Source organism: Odocoileus virginianus, chromosome 14 (assembly GCF_023699985.2).
Source record: "Odocoileus virginianus isolate 20LAN1187 ecotype Illinois chromosome 14, Ovbor_1.2, whole genome shotgun sequence".
Taxonomy (NCBI): Eukaryota; Metazoa; Chordata; class Mammalia; order Artiodactyla; family Cervidae; genus Odocoileus; species Odocoileus virginianus.
Window position 1 is genome coordinate 53089491 of NC_069687.1, and position 24396 is coordinate 53113886.

Sequence of the window (24396 nt, forward strand, 5' to 3'; positions counted from 1 at the left end):
ATTTTTAAGAAAATTAAAATAGTATCATGCATCCTTTTCTTCTGTTTTGTTTTTTAAATTATGAAAGTATGATAACACAATTACAGGAGACTTGGAAAATACAGAACAAAGTTATGTATAGTTCCACTGTCAGTTCAGTTCAGTCACCCAGTCGTGTCCAATCTTTGCGACCACATGGCCTGCAGCACGCCAGGCCTCCCTGTTCATCGCCCACTCCTGGGGTTTACTCAAACCATGTCCAATGAGTCAGTGATGCCATCCAATCATCTCATCCTCTGTCGTCCCCTTCTACACCTGCCCTGAATCCTTCCCAGCATCAGGGTCTTTTCCAGTGAATCAGTTCTTCACATCAGGTGGCCAAAGTATTGGAGTTTCAGCTTCAGCATCAGTCCTTCCAATGAATATTCAGGACTGATTTCCTTTAGGATGGACTGGTTGGATCTCCTTGCAGTCCAAGGGACTCTCAAGAGTCCTCTCCAACACCACAGTTCAAAAGCGTCATTCTTCAGCACTCAGCTTTCTTTGTAGTCCAACTCTCACATCCATACATGACTACTGGAAAAACTATAGCCTTCACTAGATGAATCTTTGTTGGCAAAGTGATGTCTATGCTTTTTAATATGCTGTCTAGGTTGGACATAGTTTTTCTTCCAAGAAGCAAGTGTCTTTTAATTTCATGGCTGCAGTCACCATCTGCATGATTTTGGAGTCCCAAAAAATAGTCTCTCACTGTTTCCATTGTTTCCCCTGAAATGATGGGACGGATGCCATGATCTTAGTTTTCCAAATGTTAAGTTTTAAGCCAACTTTTTCACTCTCCTCTTTCACTTAGATCAAGAGGCTCTTTAGTTCTTCTTTGTTTTCTGCCATAAGGGTGGTATCATCTGTGTATCTGAGATTATTGATATTCCTCCCAGCAATCTTGATTCCAGCCTGCACTTCATCCAGCCCCGCATTTCGCATGATGTACTCTACATATGAGTTAAATGAACAGGGTGACAATATACAGCCTTTAATCAATTCAAAATCTTATTTGATACTTTTCTGAATTAAATTACCTTTCTAGAGTAATCTGTTCAGTTTGGCATTTAAGTGTCTAACAACACTTCTTAGACCTATCAAATAAGTGAAGTCACAGAGCAAACAACTGTCCAAAAATTGGTAAGAAAAACAAGCAGATACAGAGAATCAATCACAACTTATTGGAGCAGAAACCCACAAGCAGAAATCTGTGTGCGATAGGAAAACCTGAAGTATAGTTAATGAATTTCTGGAGGCGCAATATGGACAAGTCTGAGAGTTAAAAACTCTAAAGGAACCCAGTCATAGGGGAATCCATCATTCTTCTGTGAGTTGTACTTCCAGGAGCTCTACCAGGTTCTCACATTGAATTTCAGAGAAAAATCTCCTTGCACTTCTGGCACATGGGTAGTGGGAAACACCAGAGGGAAAAATAACTTACATCTGTAGGAGCAAATATAAAAGTTACATCTGACTTCTCAGAAACCATGCAAGCAAGGCAAAGTGAGGTGAAACATTTAGTGTTTAAAGGAAAAAGCACCAAACTTGAATTCCCTATTCTGAAAAATGATCCCTCAGAAATGAAAAAGAAATAAAAACATTGTTAGGAGAAAAAAAGTAAAAAAACAATCGAGGCAATGGTTACTAGTAGAATTGCCTTGCTAAAAGTTTTAAGAAAAAATTCTTCAAAGAGAAATAAAATAATTTAGGTAAGAAACTCATTTCTGCAAAAGGAAGGATAAGCATTGGAGAAGGAATAAGTGAAGGTAAAATCAAAACTCATTTTTGTTATTCCCCATATCTAACAAATAACAATTTCTTACTAATAGTAAATATATATATAGCAAAACATATATATGAATCAAAAATATGTACTTGGCTGTATTTTGTAAGTATACATGTATGTTGTTGCTGAAGCTAAAGCTCCAACTCTTTGGCCACTGATACAAAGAGCTGACTCATTGGAAAAGACCCTGATGCTGGGAAAGATTGAAGGCAAAAGATGGGGGCAGCAGAGGATGAGATGGTTAGAGAGCATCACCAACTCAATGGACATGAATTTGAGCAAAGTCTGGGAGGTAGTGGAGGACAAAGGAGCCTGGTGTGCTGCATTCCATGGAATTGCAAAGAGTGGGACATGACTTAGTGACTGAACAACAAAATAACTTATGCAGATAGTCTTTTTAAAATAACTCCTAGTGCATCTTTGGTTTTCAAAGTTAAGAAAAGATATTTTGAGTTGGTGATAGTCAATAGAAAATAGTGAAATGTTTTATTTCAAACTCCAGGAATGGGGGTGATGGGCAATATATTTTATATAAAGCAAAAGTCATATTTTTTCCATAGAAATTAGTATAGTTTAGAGTCACATATATGCTGTGAAGAGAAACCAAATGGCAGAAACATATTCTTTCATATTTGCTAGAGAAGAAGGAAGGTTTCTGTTCTAACTAATTAGTTTTAGTCTCCAAATCAGAGTAATTTGCAGAAATTATAAATCCTAACCTGAGCTTTTGCAATCATTTTTTGTGACTGTGAGTCACAAATGAGTTCTTTGAATGTAAAGTCTATTCCTTAATGTTTGTTTATTTAGCTTGATTATATCATAAGTAAAAGGATTATAATTTTAACATTCATATTTATTAAGAGAGCAGATAGATGTATTGACTTTATGCACATATATGTCTCAATAGGGGGCAGTTTTATCACTACATTGAGTGATAATCAAGTAGCATAAAGAATAAATGACCTCTGAATAACTGTGTGTCTTATTGCCTGGACAATAATGTTGAGAATTGTGTTAACCTGCAAACACCCAGAGAAGTGTGATGGTGACTGGGGAAAAGAATACTGTAAACCAGCATTGGTGAACCACTCAGAGGCATGTGAAGTCTTCAGTTAGTCCTTTCCTTCTCAAGGGTATATGGTAGATACAGGAATGAATATTGAGAAATTCCCAATCAAGCTTTTGTATTGCGCAGCTCTGGAGTTCATTTGAGGCCCTATGAATTCTATTTTTTTTAAACCATAATATGCATGGACTTATTCTGTTTCTTCTTTTGTAACGACTAACTGTGAACACACATTCTAGATTGTGGGATTTTATTTTGGTTTTGTTTTTTAATTAGAATAAGCACTTAGATTCTTTTGACATAGATTCCTAGACCTAACTCTGATCTAAAACTGTATTTCTGTCTTGCAAAATGATGCTGTTAAAAAATTCCAAAACAGTAATTTACAGTCTATCTAGAATGACCTATTAATGAGATACTCTGATTAGTTGAATATTTACATTAAGCAACCCCCATATGAACCACCAGTTTTCAAATAATTAATGTAAAAATATAACTAAAATTGCACTGAAGATTATTTCATCTTTCCTTGATACTATAGAGGTAGTATAATGGTAACGTTTTTCATTTTAAATGCTGCTGCTGCTGCTAAGTCACTTCACTTGTGTCCGACTCTTAGTGACCCCATGGACTGCAGCCGACCAGGCTCCTCCGTCCATGGGATTTTCCAGGCAAGAGTACTGGAGTGGGGTGCTATTGCCTTCTCCACATTTTAAATGATTTATCATCTAATAGAACTATAAAATTAGTCTGATTTATAAAGTGTCTATTGAAACATATATCTAGGTATGGCTTTTTGAAATAAGTACTGTAATTTTTCATCCCCTGTCCTTCTCTCTAAAATCTACATATGCTAGCATTTTTTTATCCTGTATCTTTGAACTTTTATTTCTCTGGATCCTATGTAGACAAGAACTTACCATAATTTACAGCCCATATTGTATTTTCTACCTAAATAATATTGTTTAGTATTATCTCAGATAAGCTTATTCACAAAAGTGCCAATTCAATAAATACCTACATACATTCAGTATCTAATATATGCCTAGGGACCCAGTCACCTTTGCTTGCTATGTCCCAGTATATCTGCCTCACATTTTTTAATCTTGACATCCCTTTAAAATCTTAAAAATTATTGAGAACCCAAAAAGCTTTTGTGTATATGGATTATGAATATTTTCTAACTATTCAGTTGCTGACTAATGTCTGACTCTTTATGATTCCATGGACTGCAGCACACGAGCCTTCTCTGTCCATCACCAACTCCCAGAGCTTGCTCAAACTCATGTCCATCAAGTCAGTGATGCCATTCAACAATCTCATCCCCTTCTCCTCCTGCCTTCAATCTTTCTCAGACTCAGGGTCTTTTACAGTGAGTCAGTTCTTCGCATCAGGTGGCCAAAGTATTCGAGTTTCAGCTTAGCATCAATGCTTCTTATGGATATTCAGGATTGATTTCCTTTAGGATGGACTGGTTGGATCTCCTTGCTGTCCACGGGACTGTCAACAGTCTTCAGCACCACGGTTCAAAAGCATGAATTCTTCTGCACTCAGCTTTCTTTATAGTCCAACTCTCATATCCATACATGACTCCTGGAAAAACCATAGCTCTGATGAGATGGACCTTTGTTGTTAAAGTAATGTCTCTGCTTTTTAATATGCTAAGTTGATCATAGCTTTTCTTCTAAGGAGCAAGCGTCTTTTAATTTCATGGCTGCAGTCACCATCTGCAGTGATTGTCGAGCCCAAGAAAGTAAACTCTGACACTGTATCCATTGTTTCCCCATCTATTTGCCATGAAGTGATGGAACTGGGTGCCATGATCTTAGTTTTCTGAATGTTGAGTTTTAAGTCAGCTTTTTTACTCTGCTCTTTCACTTTCATTAAGAGGCTCTTTAATTCCTCTTCACTTTGCCCTAACGGTGGTGTCATTTGCATATCTGAGGTTACTGATATTTCCCCAGCAGTCTTGACTCCAGCTTGTGCTTCACCAGCCCAGCATTTCACATGATGTACTCTGCATATAAGTTAAATAAGCAGGGTGACAGTATACAGCCTTGATGCACTCCTTTCCCAGTTTGGAACCAGTTCATTGTTCCATGTCCGGTTCTAATGTTGCTTCTTGACCTGCATACAGGTTTCTCAGGTGACATGTAAGGTTGTCTGGTATTCCCATCTCTTGAAAAATTTTCCAGTTTGTTGTGATCCACACAGTCAGAGGCTTTAGTGTAATCAAGAAAGCAGAAGTAGATGTTTTTCTGGAATTCTCTTACTTTTTTGATGATCCAGTGGATGTTGGCAATTTGATCTCTGGTTCCTCTGATTTTTCTAAATCCAGCTTGAACATCTAGAAGTTCACAGTTCATGTACTGTTGAAGCCTGACTTGGAGAATTTTGAGCATTACTTTACTAGCATGTGAGATGAGTGCATTCTTTGATGATGAGATTGAGCATTCTTTGGCATTGAACTTTCTTTGGGATTGAAATGAAAACTGACGTTTTCCAGTCCTGTGGCCACTGCTGAGTTTTCCAAATTTTGCTGGCATATTGAGTGAGCACTTTCACAGCATCTTCATTTAGAATTTGAAACTGCTCAGCTAGAATTCCATCACCTCCGCTAGCTTTGTTCATAGTGATGCTTCCTAAGGCCCACTTGACTTTGCATTCCAGGATGTCTGGCTCTAGGTGAGTGATCACACCATCATGGTTATCTGGGTCATGAAGACCTTTTTTGTTTAGTTCTTCTGTGTATTCTTGCCACTTCTTCTTAATATCTTCTGCTTCTGTTAGATCCATATTGTTTCTGTCCTTTATTGTGCCTATCTTTGCATGAAATATTCCCTTGGTATCTCTGATTTTCTTGAAGAGATCTCTAGTCTTTCCCATTCTATTGTTTTCCTCTATTCCTTTGCATTGACACTTAGGAAAACTTTATCTATCCTTGCTTTTCTTTGGAACTCTGTATTCAGATGGTTATATCTTTCCTTTGCTCCTTTGCCTTTAACTTCTCTTCTTTTCTCAGCTATTTGTAGGGCCTCCTCAGACAACCATTTTGCCTTTTTTGCCTTTCTTTTTCTTGGGGATGGTTTTGATCCCTGCCTCCTATACAATGTCACAAACCTCTGTCCATAGTTCTTCAGGCATTCTATGAGATCTAATCCCTTGAATCTATGTCTCACTTCCACTGTATAATTGTAAGGGATTTGATTTAGGTCGTATCTGAATGGTCTAGTGGTTTTCACTACTTTCTTCAATATAAGTCTGAATTTTGCAATGAGGAGTTCATGACCTTAGCCACAGTCAGCTCCTGGTCTTGTTTTTGCTGATCCCCTTCTCCATCTTTGGCTGCAAAGAAGATAATCAGTCTGATTTCAGTACTGACCATCTGGTGATGTCCGTGTGTAGAGTCTTCTCTTATGTTGTTGGAAGAGGGTGTTTACTATGACCAGTGCGTTCTCTTGGCAAAACTATGTTAGCCTTTGCCCTGCTTCATTCTGTACTCCCAAGACAAAGTTTGCCTGTTATTCCAGGTGTTTCTTGACTTCCTACTTTTGCATTCCAGTCCCCTGTGATGAAAAGGACATCTCTTTTGGGTGTAACTGAGAAAAATTTTTAATATTTTTTATCAATTCACATAAAGATAATAAACCATTACATGGAAAAATAATATTTTATGAAAAATAACCCTATTGTACAACAAAAATTTTGAGATTGGCATAAGTTTACACTTTTGCAAATCTCTTTAACATTTGGCTTAGTAGAAGACAGATGTATCCATATATCTGCTTTTGCATCCCAACTGTTGCCATGTATTAATATTGCTTTGGTTGACTAATATTAAGAAAACTCAGCTAGATAGGTAGTCAGAAAATGGAATATATTATAGCAGCTTTTCAAGATAATTGTGGATGGTTGTCTTTGATACTACACTAGAACTTGACAAGTGTAAGTTATTAAAAGCTAGTTTAATGTAGAATCTAACTATTGATGTGAACTTTAAGTACTTTTACAGCAAAATCTGTTGGTCTGTCTATGCACTTTGTTTATTTACTTATAGATGATTTTATATTATCATGCATTGAACATCTGACAACTAACGGTTAGCTGAATTATGCAACTTTCCTAAATATTGATGTATTTCATTATGCAGTATAAAAAATGGTTAATATCACCATTTGTCTCTTCAAGAAAGGCTTCAAGTATTCAGAAACTATAAGCAAATACAGGTTTTCCAAAATTCTGATTTTTACTTGAATCTCAAATTTCATCATTTTGATTGCCAACAAATACTGTCAGTTGTTTTTCTTGAAGTGACAGATTCACTTTGTTCATTTTTGTGAAAATGTCTGCCAAATAACCAAATCTGAATAATTACTTTGACAGTTGTTCTTTTACATAAAAATGGTATTTTGTGGTAAAAGCAGCTAGTTCAGCTCACAACGAAAACAATTACAAAGGAACTTTTTCTCAAAATAACCATTATGCTTTTTGGTATGCAGCGAAATGTTTTGTATGTACTTCCTATTTTTGTCACATGTAATATTAAAAGATGCATTTTCAGTGGTGGATATTTAATAAAAATTTGTGTTTTTCTTGCTTTGCAGAGGTCATTCTTAATAGAAATTGGCTTTTTCCCCTGATTGGTGGAAGATGCACACATACATATACATATATACAATAAAATTAGGTGTAACTTTTGACTTATTTTAATTGTATTTCCCACTTAGAGACAATTTTTAGTGAAAATATGTTAATTTCAACTGATATTATTAAATAAAACAGAATTACAGAAAAGGTTTATTTTTAAAGAATACAGGTATATAGCAATGCTAGAAAATAAGAGAGCATTCCATCTGTAAACCAAAATCTTTTCAGAATTTCTAAAAGACAGAAAGAAATTGGGTTTGTATTTCTTTAGAAAATTAAATCAGCGGTTTATTTTTTAAGCCCCAAAAAGAAAAATCATATAGAATTAAGAACAGTTCTCATTAGAGACCTGGAATAATTTCAAGATCAAAACTCAATTCTGAGGAACTTTGAATGCATATTGCAAAGTGAAAGAAGCCAGTCTGAAAAGGCTACATCCTGTAAAATTCCTACCTGTGCCATTCTGGAAAAAGAAAACAACACACAGACAGATGATCAGTAATTGACAGGGCTTGTGGGAGAGGGTGAGAGGAATGAATAGGTAGGGCCAGTGAGTTTTAGGGCAGTGAAACTATTCTGTTGTGATACTGTAATTGTGGGTATAAGACATTATGCATTAATTAGAACCCAAAGAATGCAAAACCAGAAATGAACCCTAAAGTAAACTGTGAACTTCAGTTAATGGTAATATATCAATATGAGTTCAATTGTAAAATTGTACCACAAAATGTGTGTGTGTGTGTATGTGTGTAGTAGGAGGGGATACATGGAAATTTTCTGTATTTCCTGTATAATTTTTATGTAAACCTAAAACTACTCTGTCTCTGCTATGAAGAAGTGCTATCTGACTTCTAAGAAACACCAATAATATGAAAGATAAACATAAAGCTGATCCCAGAGGAAATAGATTTATCCAGAAAACAAAAAAATATTATATTTTGTTTATAATATTTTATAAAAAATTATAAAATTTTATTAAGTTTTTATTTTATGATAGTAAAGAAGATATATCTTGAGAGAAACAATAGCCTACTATTAAACAAATGAACACTAAGAGAATAAGAAATGATTCATGAAAATTGAAATGTGACTTCTAAAATGAAAAAAAAAATAGCATGAAAGCTGTATAACGGAATGACATAAAACATAAGGCTTGAAAGCAGGTGTCCTGAAGAGACACATCTTGCATCATGTTCAGTGCTTTGTAACGAGCACCGGGCACACTGTGCAGCCCTCAGGAGGCGCTCGGCAAACATTTGTTAAGTCAAAAGTTGAATGATTTTGCATCTTGGAAAATACTGCTGAGGAACTTTCCTGAACATAGCATAACGCAAAGAGATAGAAAACAGAAACACAAAATTGAACGTGGAAAATAAATCCAAGAGATCTAATTTGTGTGTACTGAGAAGTAAAAAAAGTAGGAACAGAGAGAATAGACAGTGGTGATTGATTAGGGGAAAATGAAATTTCTGCGGGACTGCAGAAGGACATAGTTCTTCAGATTGAAAAAGACTACTGAGTACTGAATAGAAGTGACTCGAAGGACACACAACTCGTAAAAATTTTCAAATCTAAGGATGAAAAGGTTGTAAGACTTTCAACAAGAAAGAAAGCACAAATAAGATAGACATGTTTTTCATATTGATAGGTGATATGAAACAGTGGATCAGTCTTCCTTTTTTGAATTTTAGCTCCTCTTTATTTATGAAAGATAGTAAATATGCTCACCAGATACAGATAGATGTTCAGGTAGATATATTTTTTTTTACCCAGTACTTTAAAGATTTTTATCCATGTCTTTTTTTTTCCCTTCCATTTTTATTTAAATATAATTGATATACAGCACTGTAAAAGATTGTTTGCAGCAGTATTATTTGACTCACAAACATCATAAAATGATTACCACAGTGAGTTTTATGAATATCCAGGATGCTATCTAGATATAAAATGAAAGAAAAGAATATATTTTGTGATGAGACTTCTATTTTTTTTTTTTAATTTTTATTAGTCGGAGGCTAATTACTTTACATCATTACAGTAGTTTTTGTTATACATTGAAATGAATTAGCCATGGATTTACATGTATTCCCCATCCCAATCCCCCCTCCCACCTCCCTCTCCACCCGATCCCTCTGGGTCTTCCCAGTGCACCAGGCCCGAGCACTTGTCTCATGTACCCAACCTGTGCTGGTGATCTGTTTCACCCTAGATAATATACATGTTTCAATGCTGTTCTCTTGAAACATCCCACCCTCGCCTTCTCCCAGAGTCCACAAGTCTGTTGTATACACCTGAGTCTCTTTTTCTGTTCTGCATATAGGGCCATGTGATGAGACTTCTTAAGATTAACTCTCTTAACAACTTTCATATGTAACATACATCAGTGTTAACTATATTAATGATGTTATCCATTATATCTTTAGTACTTACATATCTTATAAGTTTGTACCTCTTGACCACGTTTATCTCGTGATTAGATATTTCTATACAGAACAAAATGATCACAAGTATAAATCTAGTAACCACCTGTCACCATGCAAAGATGTTACATTGTTATTGACTGTTTTCTTCATACTATACTTTTCATTCTCTGACTTGTTTACTCTGTGAAGGGAATTTTTTACCTCTTCGTTTTCCCACACCTTATGTCACTCTTCCCCCACCCCTTGCCCCTCTGATAAGCCATTGGTTTGTACTCTGTATCAGTGACTCAGTTCTGTTTTATTTGTTGGTTTGGTTTTTTGTTTTGTTTTGTTTTTTTACACTTCACATATAAGTGAATTCATATGATATTTACCTTTCTCTATCTGACTTACTTCACTCAGCGAAATACTCTCTAGGTTCATTCATGCTGTCACAGATGGAAAAATTTCATTTTTTTATGGCTGATTAATATTTAATTTTGTGTGTGTGTGCCACATCTTCTATATACATCTATTGATGGGCACTTGGGTTGCTTCCGTGTCTTGGCTATTATGAATAATGCTGCAGTGAATACAGGGGTGCATATATCTTTTCCTCAAAGTATTTGTGTTTCCTAAAACACTTTTGTGTTTCCTGAAAACACTACAAACTTAGTGTTTTTGTTTCCTTTGGAAAGCTACCCAGAAGTAGAATTGCTGGATCATAGCTTTATTTTTAGTTTTTTTGAGGAACCTTTGTTCTTTCTTCCATAGCATCTGCACCAATTACAATCCTACCAACAGGGCACAAGAGTTCCCTTTTCTTCATATCCTCACCAACACTTGTTATAATCTTTTTGATAATAATTATTCTGACAAGTGTGAGGTGATCTTACTGAATTTTGATTTGCATTTCACTGATGATTATGTGTCTGTCATCCATCTGTATGTCGTCTTTGGAAAGTGGGTATCCTTGTCTTGTTCCCAATCTTAAAAGAAATACTTTCAGCTTTTCATCATTGAGTATGATGTTAGCAGTAGGTGTATCATATATGGCCTTTATTATATTGAGATATGTTTCCTCTGTATCCACTTCTGAAGAGTTTTTATCTTAAATAGATGTTGGATTTTGTCACAATCTTTTTCTGCATCTATTGAGATTGTCATATGGTTTTTATTCTTCAGTTTATTAAGTGGTGTATCACACTGATTTGTGGATATTATACTGTCCTTGTATCCCTGGGATAAACTCCACTTGATCCTGGTATTGTTTGTTCAGTTGCCAAGTCATGTCCGACTCCCTGGTGACTCCATGAACTGCAGCATGCCAGGCTTCCCTGTTCTTCACTATCTCCTGGAGTGTGCTCAAACTCATGTCCATTGAGTCAGTGATGGCATCCAACCATCTTATCCTGTCACCCTTTTCTCCTCTTTGCCCTCAATCTTTGATGATTCTCTTAATGTATTGTTGAATTTGAATTGCTTATGTTCTGTGGAGGATGTTTTGCATCTCTGTTCATCAGTGATAGTGGCCTACAATTTTCTCTTTTTTTGGTGTCTTTGTCTGGTTTTGATACCAGAGTGACAATTTCATAAAGGTTTCTTCCTCTTCGATTTTTGGGAATAATTTGAGAAAGATTGGTGTTAACCATTCTTTAAATGTTTGAGCTTAACTGTGAAGTCATCTGGTCCTGAACTTTTGTTTGGGGGAGTTTTTTTTAATTATCATCACTGATTTAAATAAGGCCTGTTCATATTTTGTACATTTCTACAAATTTATCTATTTCTTCTAGGCTGCTCATTTTATTGGCATGTAATTTTTTGTGTGGTCTCATATAATCTTTTGTATTTCTGTGGTATTGATCATAATTTTCCCTTTTCATTTATGATTTTATTTGGGTCTTTCCTCTTTTTTTCAAGATGAGTCTGACTATAGGTTTATCAGTTATTGTAATCTTTCCAAAGAACCAGCTCTCAGCTTCATGGGTCTTTCCTTTTTATTTTTTGGTCTCTGTTTCATTTATGTCTACTCTCACCTTCAGTATTTCCTTCTTCTCTCTTTGTGCTTTGTTTTTCTTTTTCTAGAACCTCTAAGCGTATGGTTAGTCTTCTTTTTGTTTCTTTTCTGAGGTAGATTTGTATTGCTATAAATGTCTCTTTTAGGACTGGTTGGCTATGTCTCATGAATTTTGGTTCATTACATATTTGTTTTCATTTGTCTCCAGGTATTTTTTTTTTGTTTATCTTTAATTTTTTCACTGACCCATTGGTTGTTTAGTAGCATATTGTTTAACATCCACATGCTTATGTTTTTGCAATTTTTGTTTTATGGTTAGTTTCTAGACTTATACTTTTGTGTTCAGAAAAAAATGCCTGATATAATTTCAGTCTTCTAAGATTTACTGTGACTTGTTTGTGGCCTAGCATGTGATCTATCCCAGAGAATGTGCACTTGAAAAGAGTGTATATTCTGCTGCTTTTTGAATGGAATGCTCTGTAGATAGCTTTTAAATTTATCTGATTAATATGTCATGTAAGGTCACTGTTTCCTCTTTGATTCTACCTCAATAATCTATTGATATAATTGGGGTATGAAAGTCCTCTACTATTATTGTATTAATGTCACTTTCTCTATTTGTGTTTGGTAATATTTGCTATATTATTTAAATACTCATAGGTTGGATGTGTATGTATTTACAATTGTTATATCTTTTTGTTGAATTGATTCCTTTATCATTATATAATGTGTCTTTGAAAAATATTTTAAATATATTATGCTACTTCCTTTTGACCTGCAGAGTTACTCTGAAGTCAGCTGGTAGCCTTATGGGAGTTCCACTAAAAGTAACTTGTTGCTTTTCCCTTGCCATTTTTTAATATTCTCTTTTTATCCTTAATTTTTGCCATTTTAATTACAGTGTGTCTTGGTGTGGTCCTCTTTCAGCTGATCTTGTTTGAGACTCTCTGTGCTTCCTAGACCTGAATGTCTGTTTCCTTTCCCAGATTGGGGTTTTTGTTTTTTTGTTCGTTTGTTTGTTTGTTTTTAACTATTGTATCTCATATATGTTCTCTACTCCTTTCTTCTTCCCTTATTCTTCTAGGATCTCTATAATATGAATGTTAGTATGCTTGATGTTTTTCCAGAGGTCTCTTAAAATGTCATTTCTTTTTTATTCTTTATTCTTTTTAGCTTCAGTGGTTTCCACCAGTCTTCCAGCTCACTGATCTGTTCCTCTGCATCATCTAATCCGCTGTCAATTACTTCTAGAGTATTTTCTAATCCTTTATTAAACTTCTCATTGTGTTCATCCAGTCTTCTCCCAAGTTAGTTGAACATCTTTATGATCGTTACTTTGAACTTTTATTGGGTAGACTGCTTATCTCCACTTCATTACTTTCTTCACCTAGAGTTTTCATTCCTTCATTTGATCCTTTTTTCACCTCATTTTGTCTCAGTCTTGCATGTATTTGTAGTTATTAGGTAGGTTGGTGACTTTTCCTGATCTTGGAGTAATGGCCTTTTGTAGGAGATTTCCTATGGGGCCCAGCATCTCACTTCCCTCTGGTCACTAGAGCTGGTTACGAGGGTAAGGCCCTAGCATGACTGGTTGTTCAGTTCAGTTCAATTCACTCAGTCATGTCCGACTCTTTGCGATCCCATGAATCGCAGCATGCCAGGCTTCCCTGTCCATCACCAACTCCTGGAGTTTACTCAAACTCATGTCCATCAAGTCGGTGAGGCCATCCAGCCATCTCATCCTCTGTCGTCCCCTACTCCTCCTCAGGGTCTTTTCCAATGAGTCAACTCTTTGCATGAGGTGGCCGAAGTATTGGAGTTTCACCTTCAGCATCAGTCCTTCCAATGAACACCCAGGACTGATCTACTTTAGGATGGACTGGTTGGATCTCCTTGCAGTCCAAGGGACTCTCAAGAGTCTTCTCCAACTGGTTTTAGATCCCAGGAATCCCAGGGCTGATGACTGCCTATTTGTGAGCAGGGCCAAAGAGTTGGGTTGCAGGAGAGCTAACTGCAGGTGCCAAAAGTCTAGGTATTTGTGCCAATCTGCTAATGGTTGGGGCCAGGTCCTGCTGCAGTTGACTTCAGGCCTGGGGGTTTGAGGCTGGCCTTGGCCTACTTTTGCACAGTGTTAGGTCCCAGGGAACCTAACTGAGGGTTGTGGGGGATCCTGGGGCTGGTGTCCAACTGGCTGGTGAAAAGGGCTACATCCACTTTTGACTGGCTCTTCTGCCTGGGGTTTGCCAGACTGATACCAACTGGAAGGTTAGCAGGGCTGGATCCCAGTGCCAGTGGCTAGACGGAGGACTCCAAAGTGTTACTTGCCAGCATGAAGGAGCTCCCCCAAAAGGTTGCTGTCAGTGTCTGTGTTCCCAGGGAGGGTCTTAGATGCCTCCACCTCTTTGAGAGGCTCTCCAAGATCAGCAAATGGGTCTGACCTGGTGTCCTTTCAAATTAATTTACTTGCACAGGGTCTCAGAGCCTGTGAGAATTTGTGTGCACCCTTTAGGAGCATAATCTCTGTTTCTTACTACTCTATAGCTCTCCTATATATAAATCCCACTGGTTTTCAAAGCCAGACATTCTGGAGGCTTCTTTCCCCATGCAGGACCCAACACTGGGGAGCTATAGATGAGGCTCGGATCCCTTGAACCTTGGGAAGAACCTCTGCAATTATTCTTCACTCTATGGGTCACCTACCCCAGGGTGTGGGTCTTGATTATATTGCATCTCTGCCCCTCCTACCCCTCTCATTGTGGTTCCTTTTTTTTTTATCTTTTAGAAAATATTTTTTGTTGGTCTTCAGGTCATCCTCATCAATAGTTGTTCTATAAATAGTTGTAATTTTGGTGGTGTGCCCATGAGAGAAGTAGAGCATGAGGTCTCCCTACTCTCCTTTTGGTCTCATCTATCTTCAAAGTTTTGAGTGAAAATATTTTATTATCTAGGACTATACTCAGATGAAACTCAAATATGAATACAGAGGAAACTTCAAACTCTCCAGAACATACAGTTTACCATTCACATACATTTCCTGAAAAAAAAAAAAAATTCTCAAGGACAGATTCAGTTCAGTTCAGTTCATTTCAGTCGCTGAGTCCTGTCTGACTCTTTGTGACCCCATGAATCGCAGCATGCCAGGCCTCCCTGTTCATCATCAACTCCCGGAGTTTATTCAAACTCATGTCCATCAAGTCGGTGATGCCATCCAGCCGTCTCATCCTCTGTTGTCCCCTACTCCTCCTGCCCCCAATCCCTCCCAGCATCAGGGTCTTTTCCAATGAGTCAACTCTTCGCAGGAGGTGGCCAAAGTACTGCGGTTTCAGCTTCAGCATCAGTCCTTCCAATGAACACTCAGGAATGATCTGCTTTAGGATGGACTAGTTGGATCTCCTTGCAGTCCAAGGGACTCTCAAGAGTCTTCTCCACACCACAGTTCAAAAGCATCAATTCTTCTGCGCTCAGCTTCCTTCACAGTCCAACTCTCACATCCATACATGACCACTGGAAAAACCATAGCCTTGACTAGACGGACCTTTGTTGGCAAAGTAATGTCTCTGCTTTTTAATATGCTATCTAGGTTGTTCATAACTTCTTCCAAGGAGTAAGCGTCTTTTAATTTCATGGCTGCAATCACAATCTGCAGTGATTTTGGAGCCCAGAAAAATAAAGTCTGACACTGTTTCCACTCTTTCCTCATCTATTTCCCATGAAGTGATAGGACCAGATGCCATGATCTTAGTTTTCTGAATGTTGAGCTTTAAGCCAATTTTTTCACTCTCCTCTTTCACTTTGATCAAGAGGCTTTTTAGTTCCTTTTCACTCTGCCATAAGGGTGGTATCATCTGCATATCTGAGGTTATTGATACTTCTCCCGGCAATCTTGATTCCAGCTTGTGCTTCATCTAGCCCAACATTTCTCGTGATGTACTCTGCATATAAGCTAAATAAGCAGGGTGACAATATACAGCCTTGACATACTCCTTTTCCTATTTGGAACCAGTCTGTTGTTCCATGTCCAGTTCTAACTGTTGCTTCCTGACCTGCATATAGGTTTCTCAACAGGCAGGTCAGATGATCTGGTATCCCATCTCTTTCAGAATTTTCCAGTTTATTGTGATCCACACTGTCAAAGGCTTTGGCATAGTCAATAAAGCAGAAATAGATGTTAGTCTGGAACTTTCTTGCTTTTTTGATGATCTAGCAAATGTTGGCAATTTGATCTCTGGTTTCTCTGCCTTTTCTAAAACCAGCTTGAACATCTGGAAGTTCATGGTTCATGTATTGCTGAAGCCTGGCTTGGAGAATTTTGAGCATTACTTTACTAGCATGTGAGATGAGTGCAATTGTGCAGTAGTTTGAGCATTCTTTGGGATTGGAATGAAAACGGACCTTTTCCAGGCCTGTGGCCACTGCTGAGTTTTCCAAATTTGCTGGCATATTGCATGCAGCACTGTCACAGCATCATCCTTTAGGATTTGAAATATCTCAACTGGAATTTCATCACCTCTCCTAGCTTTGTTCATAGTGATGCTTTCTAAGGCCCACTTGACTTCACATTCCAGGATGTTGGACTCTAGGTGAGTGCTCACACCATCATGATTATCTGGGTCATGAAGATCTTTTTTGTACAGTTCTGTGTATTCTTGCCACCCCTTCTTAATATCTTCTGCTTCTGTTAGCTCCATCCCATTTCTGTCCTTTATTGAGCCCATCTTTGCATGAAATGTTCCCTTGGTATCTCTAATTTTCTTGAAGAGATCTCTGGTCTTTCCCATTCTGTTGCTCTCCTCTATTTCTTTGCATTGATTGCTGAGGAAGGCTTTCTTATCTCTCCTTGCTATTCAGTATCTTTCCTTTTCTCCTTTGCTTTTCACTTCTCTTCTTTTCACAGCTATTTGTAAGGCCTCCTCAGATAACCATTTTGCCTTTTTGCATTTCTTTTCCATGGGGATGGTCTTGATCCCTGTCTCCTGTACAAGGTCACGAACCTCTGTCCATAGTTCATCAGGCACTCTGTCTATCAGATCTATTTCTCACTTCCACTGTATAGTCATAAGGGATTTGATTTACATCATACCTGAATGGTCTAGTGGTTTTCCCTGCTTTCTTCAGTTTAAGTCTGAATTTGACAATAAGGAGTTCATGATCTGAGACACAGTCAGCTCCCGGTCTTGTTTTTGCTGACTGTATAGAGCTTCTCCATCTTTGGCTGCAAAGAATATAATCAATCTGATTTCAGTGTTGACCATCTGGTGATGTCCATGTGTAGAGTCTTCTCTTGTGTTGTTGGAAGAGTGTATTTGCTATGACCAGTGTATTCTTTTGGCAAAACTCTATTAGCCTTTGCCCTGCTTCATTCTGTACTCCAAGGCCAAATTTGCCTGTTACTCCAGGTGTTTCTTGACTTCCTACTTTTGCATCTAGTCCCCCATAATGAAAAGTACATCTTTTTTGGCGTTCGTTCTAAGAGGTCTTGTAGGTCTTGATAGAACTGTCAAGGATAGATTACAGTAAAACAAAAAATGTGATTCAAGAGAGAAGACAATAAGGGATAGAAGGAAACAGTGTTAAGTGAGCTGAAGAACAGAACTAAGCAGATAGTGAATCATAGTTAAATATAGATTAATTGATTTAAAGAATGTACTGACAAAGTAGAGGTGTAGTATGTTTAAGCAATTAACATTTTAGACATAAAATTCAGATAATAAGATATGAGCTATATTTGTGTTTCTGAGTGGGGAGTAAAATGCATTCAATTCATAGGTCTCATTAAAAAAAGGGAGATTATTAACGTTAAACATCAACTGTTTTTGTTAAAAGTTAAGATTAATTATTAGAAAAAAGGAGACAGGATATAATAACAGCAAACACTTGGATAGCACTTTTTATATTCCAGGTACTGTTCTGAATGCTTTGTATATATTAATTCTCTTAATGCTTTCAACAGCTCTATGAGCTAGGTACCTTACAAATGAGGAAAGTGAGACCCCAGGGAATAAAGTAACTTGTATAAATCAGATTACTACTACACAGTCAGTAGTGGCAGAGTCCAGCCAGATTGGCTCTGTTATCTTGCTCTTCACTTCTGCCCTACTATTACTTCTTGAAGAAAAAAAAAAAAAAGCAAGAAATAAAACCAAATATAACAGTAATCACAATAATTGTAAATAAACTAAATATCACTGCTGCTTTGTCTTTATTACTAACAAAAAATTTTGACCTACTAATTTTTTGCAAACTTTTTAAAGGTTGTTCGTATTATATATCTATTTATTATCTCATTATCTTTGACTTGAAGCCTCTGGAGAGGAACATGAGAGACTGAATATATTTGGTTGACTTTGTACGATAATTTTTATGGGGCCAAAAGCAGTTGGACAATTGAACACCTATTATATTCACTGGACATGGAACAACAGACTAGTTCCAAATAGGAAAAGGAGTACGTCAAGGCTGTATATTGTCACTGTGCTTATTTAATGTATATGCAGAGTATATCATGAGAAATGCTGGCCTGGAAGAAGCACAAGCTGGAATCAAGATTGCCAGGAGAAGTATCAATAACCTCAGATATGCAGATGACACCACCGTTATGGCAGAAAGTGAAGAGGAACTAAAAAGCCTCTTGATGAAAGTGAAAGAGGAGAGTGAAAAAATTGGCTTAAAGCTCAACATTCAGAAAACTAAGATCATGGCATCTGGTCCTATCACTTCATGGGAAATAGATGAGGAAAGAGTGGAAATAGTGTCAGACTTTATTTTTCTGGGCTCCAAAATCACTGCAGATTGTGATTGCAGCCATGAAATTAAAAGACGCTTACTCCTTGGAAGGAAAGTTATGACCAACCTAGATAGCATATTAAAAAGCAGAGACATTACTTTGCCAACAAAGGTCCGTCTAGTCAAGGCTATGGTTTTTCCAGTGGTCATGTATGGATGTGAGAGTTGGACTGTGAAGAAAGCCGAGCGCAGAAGAATTGATGGTTTTGAACTGTGGTGTTGGAGAAGACTCTTAAGAGTCCCTTGGACTGCAAGGAGATCCAACTAGTCCATCCTAAAGCAGATCATTCCTGGGTGTTCATTGGAAGGACTGATGCTGAAGCTGAAACCGCAGTACTTCGGCCACCTCCTGCGAAGAGTTGACTCTTTGGAAAAGACCCTGATGCTGTGAGGGATTGGGGGCGGGAGGAGAACGGGACGACAGAAGATGAGATGGCTGGATGGCATCACCGACTTGATGGACATGAGTTTGAGTAAACTCCAGGAGTTGGTGATGGACAGGAAGGCCTGGCGTGCTGCGATTCATGGGGTCGCAAAGAGTTGGACAAGACTGAGTGACTGAACTGAACTGATATTCATTTGTTGATTATGATGATGATGTCTTGATATTTCTGACTTTCCTTTAAATCCTATCTAAATTTCATTTCCTCTTTACATACATCATTATCATCATCAGTTAACTTTTATTATTTGCTGGGACTATTCAAAATATAGCAACTCACTTAAGAATGTGGTGATAAAGAATGTTGCTTCAAATCCCTATTGACTGGGTTGAAATTCCACTCATAGTTTCAGTAAGTGAGCTGTCTATATTTTCACTTTCCTTTGATATGGAAAATGATGATAACAATAGTATCTACTTGGTAAAGGTTTAGTGCTGAAGAGATTAGTTAATATGTACAACTTTGGTCACCTTATTTCTGAGTCCCAATTAATTTGGTAGGAAACATCAGGCAAATATTTAGCTCTGTGGAAAACATACTATTTAAGATTGAATATTTTATGCTAGTTTTATACCACTTTGGTTGATGAATAGATATTTCTTTTATTTTCTATTTTAGTCGGTGTTCTCATAACTTTCATTCCTTTTTAGATCTAATCATAGGAACTACACAGAGAAAAATTATGATCTCTCTTTCACAAATACTTAAAATCTGGTCTCCTGTTAATATTTTTCTGAGTGAATATCCTCAATCTTTTAAAAGCACTTTGTATGAGGAAGTTTCAGAAGTCATGCTGCCCTGCCCTTCAGAATGTTTCTGTGGATAACTATAGATTGTCTGGGGTCCTCAAAGTAGCTTCAGATATGGTGTGATCATATACAGTGGTAGGAACATCAACTCACTGCATCATATGTTGAGCTTCCATTCAGTTAAAATCTCTGTCTCTTTACACAAACTGCTCTCAGCTAAGTATCATCCATCTTCTGTGTGTACAGTCTGTTTGGATCCTTAATGAGGGATTTGTATTTCTCTGCTGGTAAAGAATCTGCCTGCAATACAGGAGACCCTGGTTCGATTCCTGAGTTGGAAAACTCCCCTAGAGAAGGGCTAGATTACCCACTCCAGTATTCTTGGGTTTCCCTGGTGGCTCAGATGGTAAAGAATCTGCCCGCAATGGAAGAGGCCTCAGTGTGATACCTGGGTTGGGAAGATTTTAAATTTTAAAATAACTATTAGTAGAAAAATAACTTTTAATAGAAATGTATCTTTAATTTTAAATTGAAATTAAAATTACTTTTTAATTTAAAAAGTAAAATTTAATAGAAAGATAGGCAAGTAAAAATTATGAGGAAGCAACTACATGGCAAGTGACAGAGAACAACTTTTGAAAGAAGAGCAGTGCAATCCTTTGGGGAAGTTGATATTTAAGATTTTTAAAATGAGGTAAATTTAGCCATGTGTAGACAAGAATGTGTCAACTAATTTTTGTTATGTAACAAAGCAAATTTAGTTGTTTAAAACAACAACCTATATTCACTCACAATTTTCTGAGTTGGCAGTTGGGGCTGGGCTCAGCTATAATGGTTTGTCTCTGATGCACATGATATCATCTGGGCTCACCAGTACATTTGCAATTAGGTGACAATTATTGGCTGTGCCCACACATGTCCGGTGGTTGGCTTGTTGTCAGCAGTCACAATGGAGGCAGCTGGACCATATGTCACTTACTATTCAGCAGGCCAGCCTAGGCTTGTTCACATCTTGGGACTTGTGAGTTCCCAAGATCAGCAGGAGAGGACTATTCCAGTGCACAAGCCTTTTTAAGCCTTTATTTACATCACATTTGCTTACATTCCATTGACCAAAGCAAGTCACGTGGCAGAGCCCAAATTCAGAGTGTAGAAACCAATCTCTGCATCTCAATGAAATGCATATAGGTGTATATGGAAAGATAGGAGAATTTTATCTTATTTTGTAATTATCCACATGGAGTAACCACTTTTTAAGCAAAAGAAAGCATCATGTCTTAAGGCCTTAGTGTAAGAAAATGTTCAGTGTGTTTGTTGAGCTAGAAGTTCAGTGAATTGGAATGTAGTTCCATACGGAGGATAAAAATGAAGGCTGGAACTGGATCCTGCAGAGTTCTATAGAGCATTGTAAGGAGTCTCATCTTATTCCAAATGTAAGAAGGCAGCATCAAGTAGGTGGCAAAAAAGAGGGCCTGGTCTACTTAGGAAATGCTGCTGAAAGAGTAATGAAGGTAAGTTAGGAAAGCATCCTATGTTTGGCAGAAAGGACTTTAGGATGAAAGAACTTCCTTTACCAGATATTGAAGCTTATTATAAGGCCACAGTAAGTGAAAGTCGCTCAGTTGTGTCCGATTCTTTGTGACCCCATGGACTATACAAATGATGGGATTCTCCAGGCCAGAATACAGGAGTGGGTAGCCATTCCCTTCTTCAGGGGATCTTCCCAACCCAGGGATCGAACACAGGTCTCCCACATTGCAGACAGATTCTTTACCAGCTGAGCAACAAGGTATGATTATGGCATAGGAATAAATAACGTAATGGAACAAAATAGAAGTCAACATATTTGGCCTCTTAATAACAATGCGGCACATTAGAACAGTGGAGGGAGAGTAAGGTCATTGAAATAGATGGGCTATACCAATTAATAAGTACATAAAAATTAAAATGAAATTTACCCATAATATATACCATACTGAAAATCAATTTTAGGTAGATGATTAAATATTATTAAATGCAAAATAATACTCTGTTAATGACCCTGGGAGAAGGTAAGTGTTCTTAGATAAGACACATAAATTACTAACCATGAAGGAAAAATGTTCTTAAAAATTAAGAACTTTATGTCATCAAAAGACACCATGAGAAGTGTGAAAAGGCAAACCAGAAGAAAGGAAAAAATATTTGCAACACATCTAACCAATAACAACAAGTAACCAGATTAAGTAAAAATGCTTACAAGTTTATAAGAAAAATCAGAAAGCCAATTTAAAAAATGAGCTAACAACTTGAATATGTCCTTCATAAAGAGAGAAATTACCTGCAGGTGGCAGAGGGGGCTGCCCGAGAGGAAGTGGGACCATCTGGGTAAATCAAGTAACAGTTTATCCAGTTGAGAGGCTTTTCTCTATTTTCAAGGCTCTGTTTGCCTCTTTTCTGTAACTTTTACATTTCATGGAACCTAAAAATATTTAGAAAGCCCAAAGGGTACTCAAATATTAATCGTTGATCTGCATTTTTCACTTTCATCAAAGTGAGGAGAAAAGCATCTACACCATTTACCTCAGTGGACTGAGGCCAGGCCTTGTTTAAGGAGTATTTCCCAAGGCTCTGACAAAAACTACTGGGCCTGTGAGAAAGGTAGGAGGGAAGGATGGCTGTGGATAACATTTACTGAATATTTGTTGTATGCCAGGCTGTGCTGTGCTCAATGCTTTATGTGGATTACCTCATTTAATTCTCACATAGCACCTTCACAGATGAGGACATTGTGATGTTAAGTAGCAGGAATTGTGCCACCAGACTCTGTGCTGCTACCTGAGTGCTGCTTTCCTATCTACCTGTTAATAGCCTCTTTCTTAACTATTCTAGTTGGGAGAGAGGAGCAGGCTAGTATTTTCCAGCTGCAAGGCTGATCCCAAAATTACTACAAGTTTCTTTGCGATATCTTTTTCCTGACATACCTTGGGCTTTGGCCTGTTATTGTCTCTGAGGTCCAGGAATGTGCAAAATGTAGAATAAAGAATGCTGCCTGTATAGTGTGAAGCTGAAGTTTGACTTCCTCTTGCCCTCACGTCTCAGTTCAGTTCAGTCACTCGGTCGTGTTCAGCTCTTTGCAACCCCATGGACTGCAGCACGCCAGGCTTCCCTGTCCATCACCACTCCCAGAGCTTGCTCAAACTCATGTCCATCGAGTTGGTGATGCCATCCAACCATCTCATCCTCTGTAGTCCCATTCTCCTCCTGCCTTCAATCTTTCCCAGCATCAGAGTCTTTTCAAATGAATAAGTTCTTCACATCAGGGGACCAAAGTATTGGAATTTCAGCTTCAGACAAAGGAGAAAAGGAAAGATATACCCATTTGAATGCAGAGTTCCAAAGAATAGCAGAGAGAGATAAGAAAGCCTTCCTCAGTGATCAATGCAAAGAAATAGAAGAAAACAATAGAATAGGAAAGACTACAGATCTCTTCAAGAAAATTAGAGATACCAAAGGAACATTTCATGCAAAGATGGGCACAGTAAATGACAGAAATGGTATGGACCTAACAGAAGTCCTCAGGGCTATTCATGTGCAAATGCCCATATAAGGGTGGTAATCTTGTGACAGTAGCTTGTTTGCTGTGGTGGGAGTGGGATAGATGGGGAATCTGTCATCCTGGGACCTAACACTTACTTAACTAGTTCTGGTTAAATGGAGATAAAGATTTACTTAGTATTTTCAGGTACTATACTTTAACATTTACATCATATAAAAATGCTAAAATGAATAATTAAGACTTCTGTGTTTTTCATGTATGTTTCCAGTTTCTTCTCACTTTGCAAGGTAGCATTTCTGTCACTGATTATTCACAAAAACAGATATGCCTGCTTCTCATAAATATTTTCATTCACTTTAACAAAATATGAAATCAGTTTCTCAATTTCTCGAGGAAACCAATCTCATACTGAACTAAGAGAAATTGCTTTTGCTTATATTTTGCAGACTTTGGATAATGAGATGAGTACAGATGATGACAATGAATATGCAGAAGAAAAGGAGAGCTACATCTGTGCAGTGTGTCTGGATGTTTACTTCAACCCCTACATGTGTTACCCTTGCCACCACATCTTCTGTGAGCCCTGCTTGCGGACCCTTGCCAAAGACAACCCTGCAAGTACTCCCTGCCCGTTGTGTCGGACAGTTATTTCCAGAGTCTTTTTTCAGACAGGTAATTGTTGTCTTTCAGTAACATGATTGCCTAATTATTTTGACTACCTCTTTGTTCCAGTTCTAAAGGTACTTTATGAATTATTATGAGAAAGTTACTAAAAATCATATATAGCATACTTCGTTACTCTCCAGTTTATAGAAGAGTGCTTGCCAACTCGTTAGAACTTTTAAAATCATAGAATCAGTGATGAAACCAGTTTCTCATCTCTACTCCTCTATTTAATGCTGAGATCTTTTCTAAAGCATCCTAACTAGTTTTTCAGTCTTTAC

The 24396-nt window shown here is 37.4% G+C and overlaps 1 protein-coding gene across 7 annotated transcripts in view; it reads left to right on the forward strand.

Moving 5' to 3' along the window:
* RNF180 (ring finger protein 180) overlaps positions 1-24396 on the forward strand; it is a 278353-nt gene that overhangs the window by 170821 nt on the left and 83136 nt on the right. For all 7 annotated transcript variants that reach the window (XR_011491252.1, XM_070476741.1, XM_070476743.1 and 4 more), the window contains one exon: positions 23899-24124. Coding sequence is in view for 6 of the 7 variants with exons in the window: in XM_070476741.1 (XP_070332842.1) it covers positions 23899-24124 (226 nt within the window). In the remaining variant the exon portion in view is untranslated. The remainder of the gene's footprint in view (positions 1-23898; positions 24125-24396) is intronic.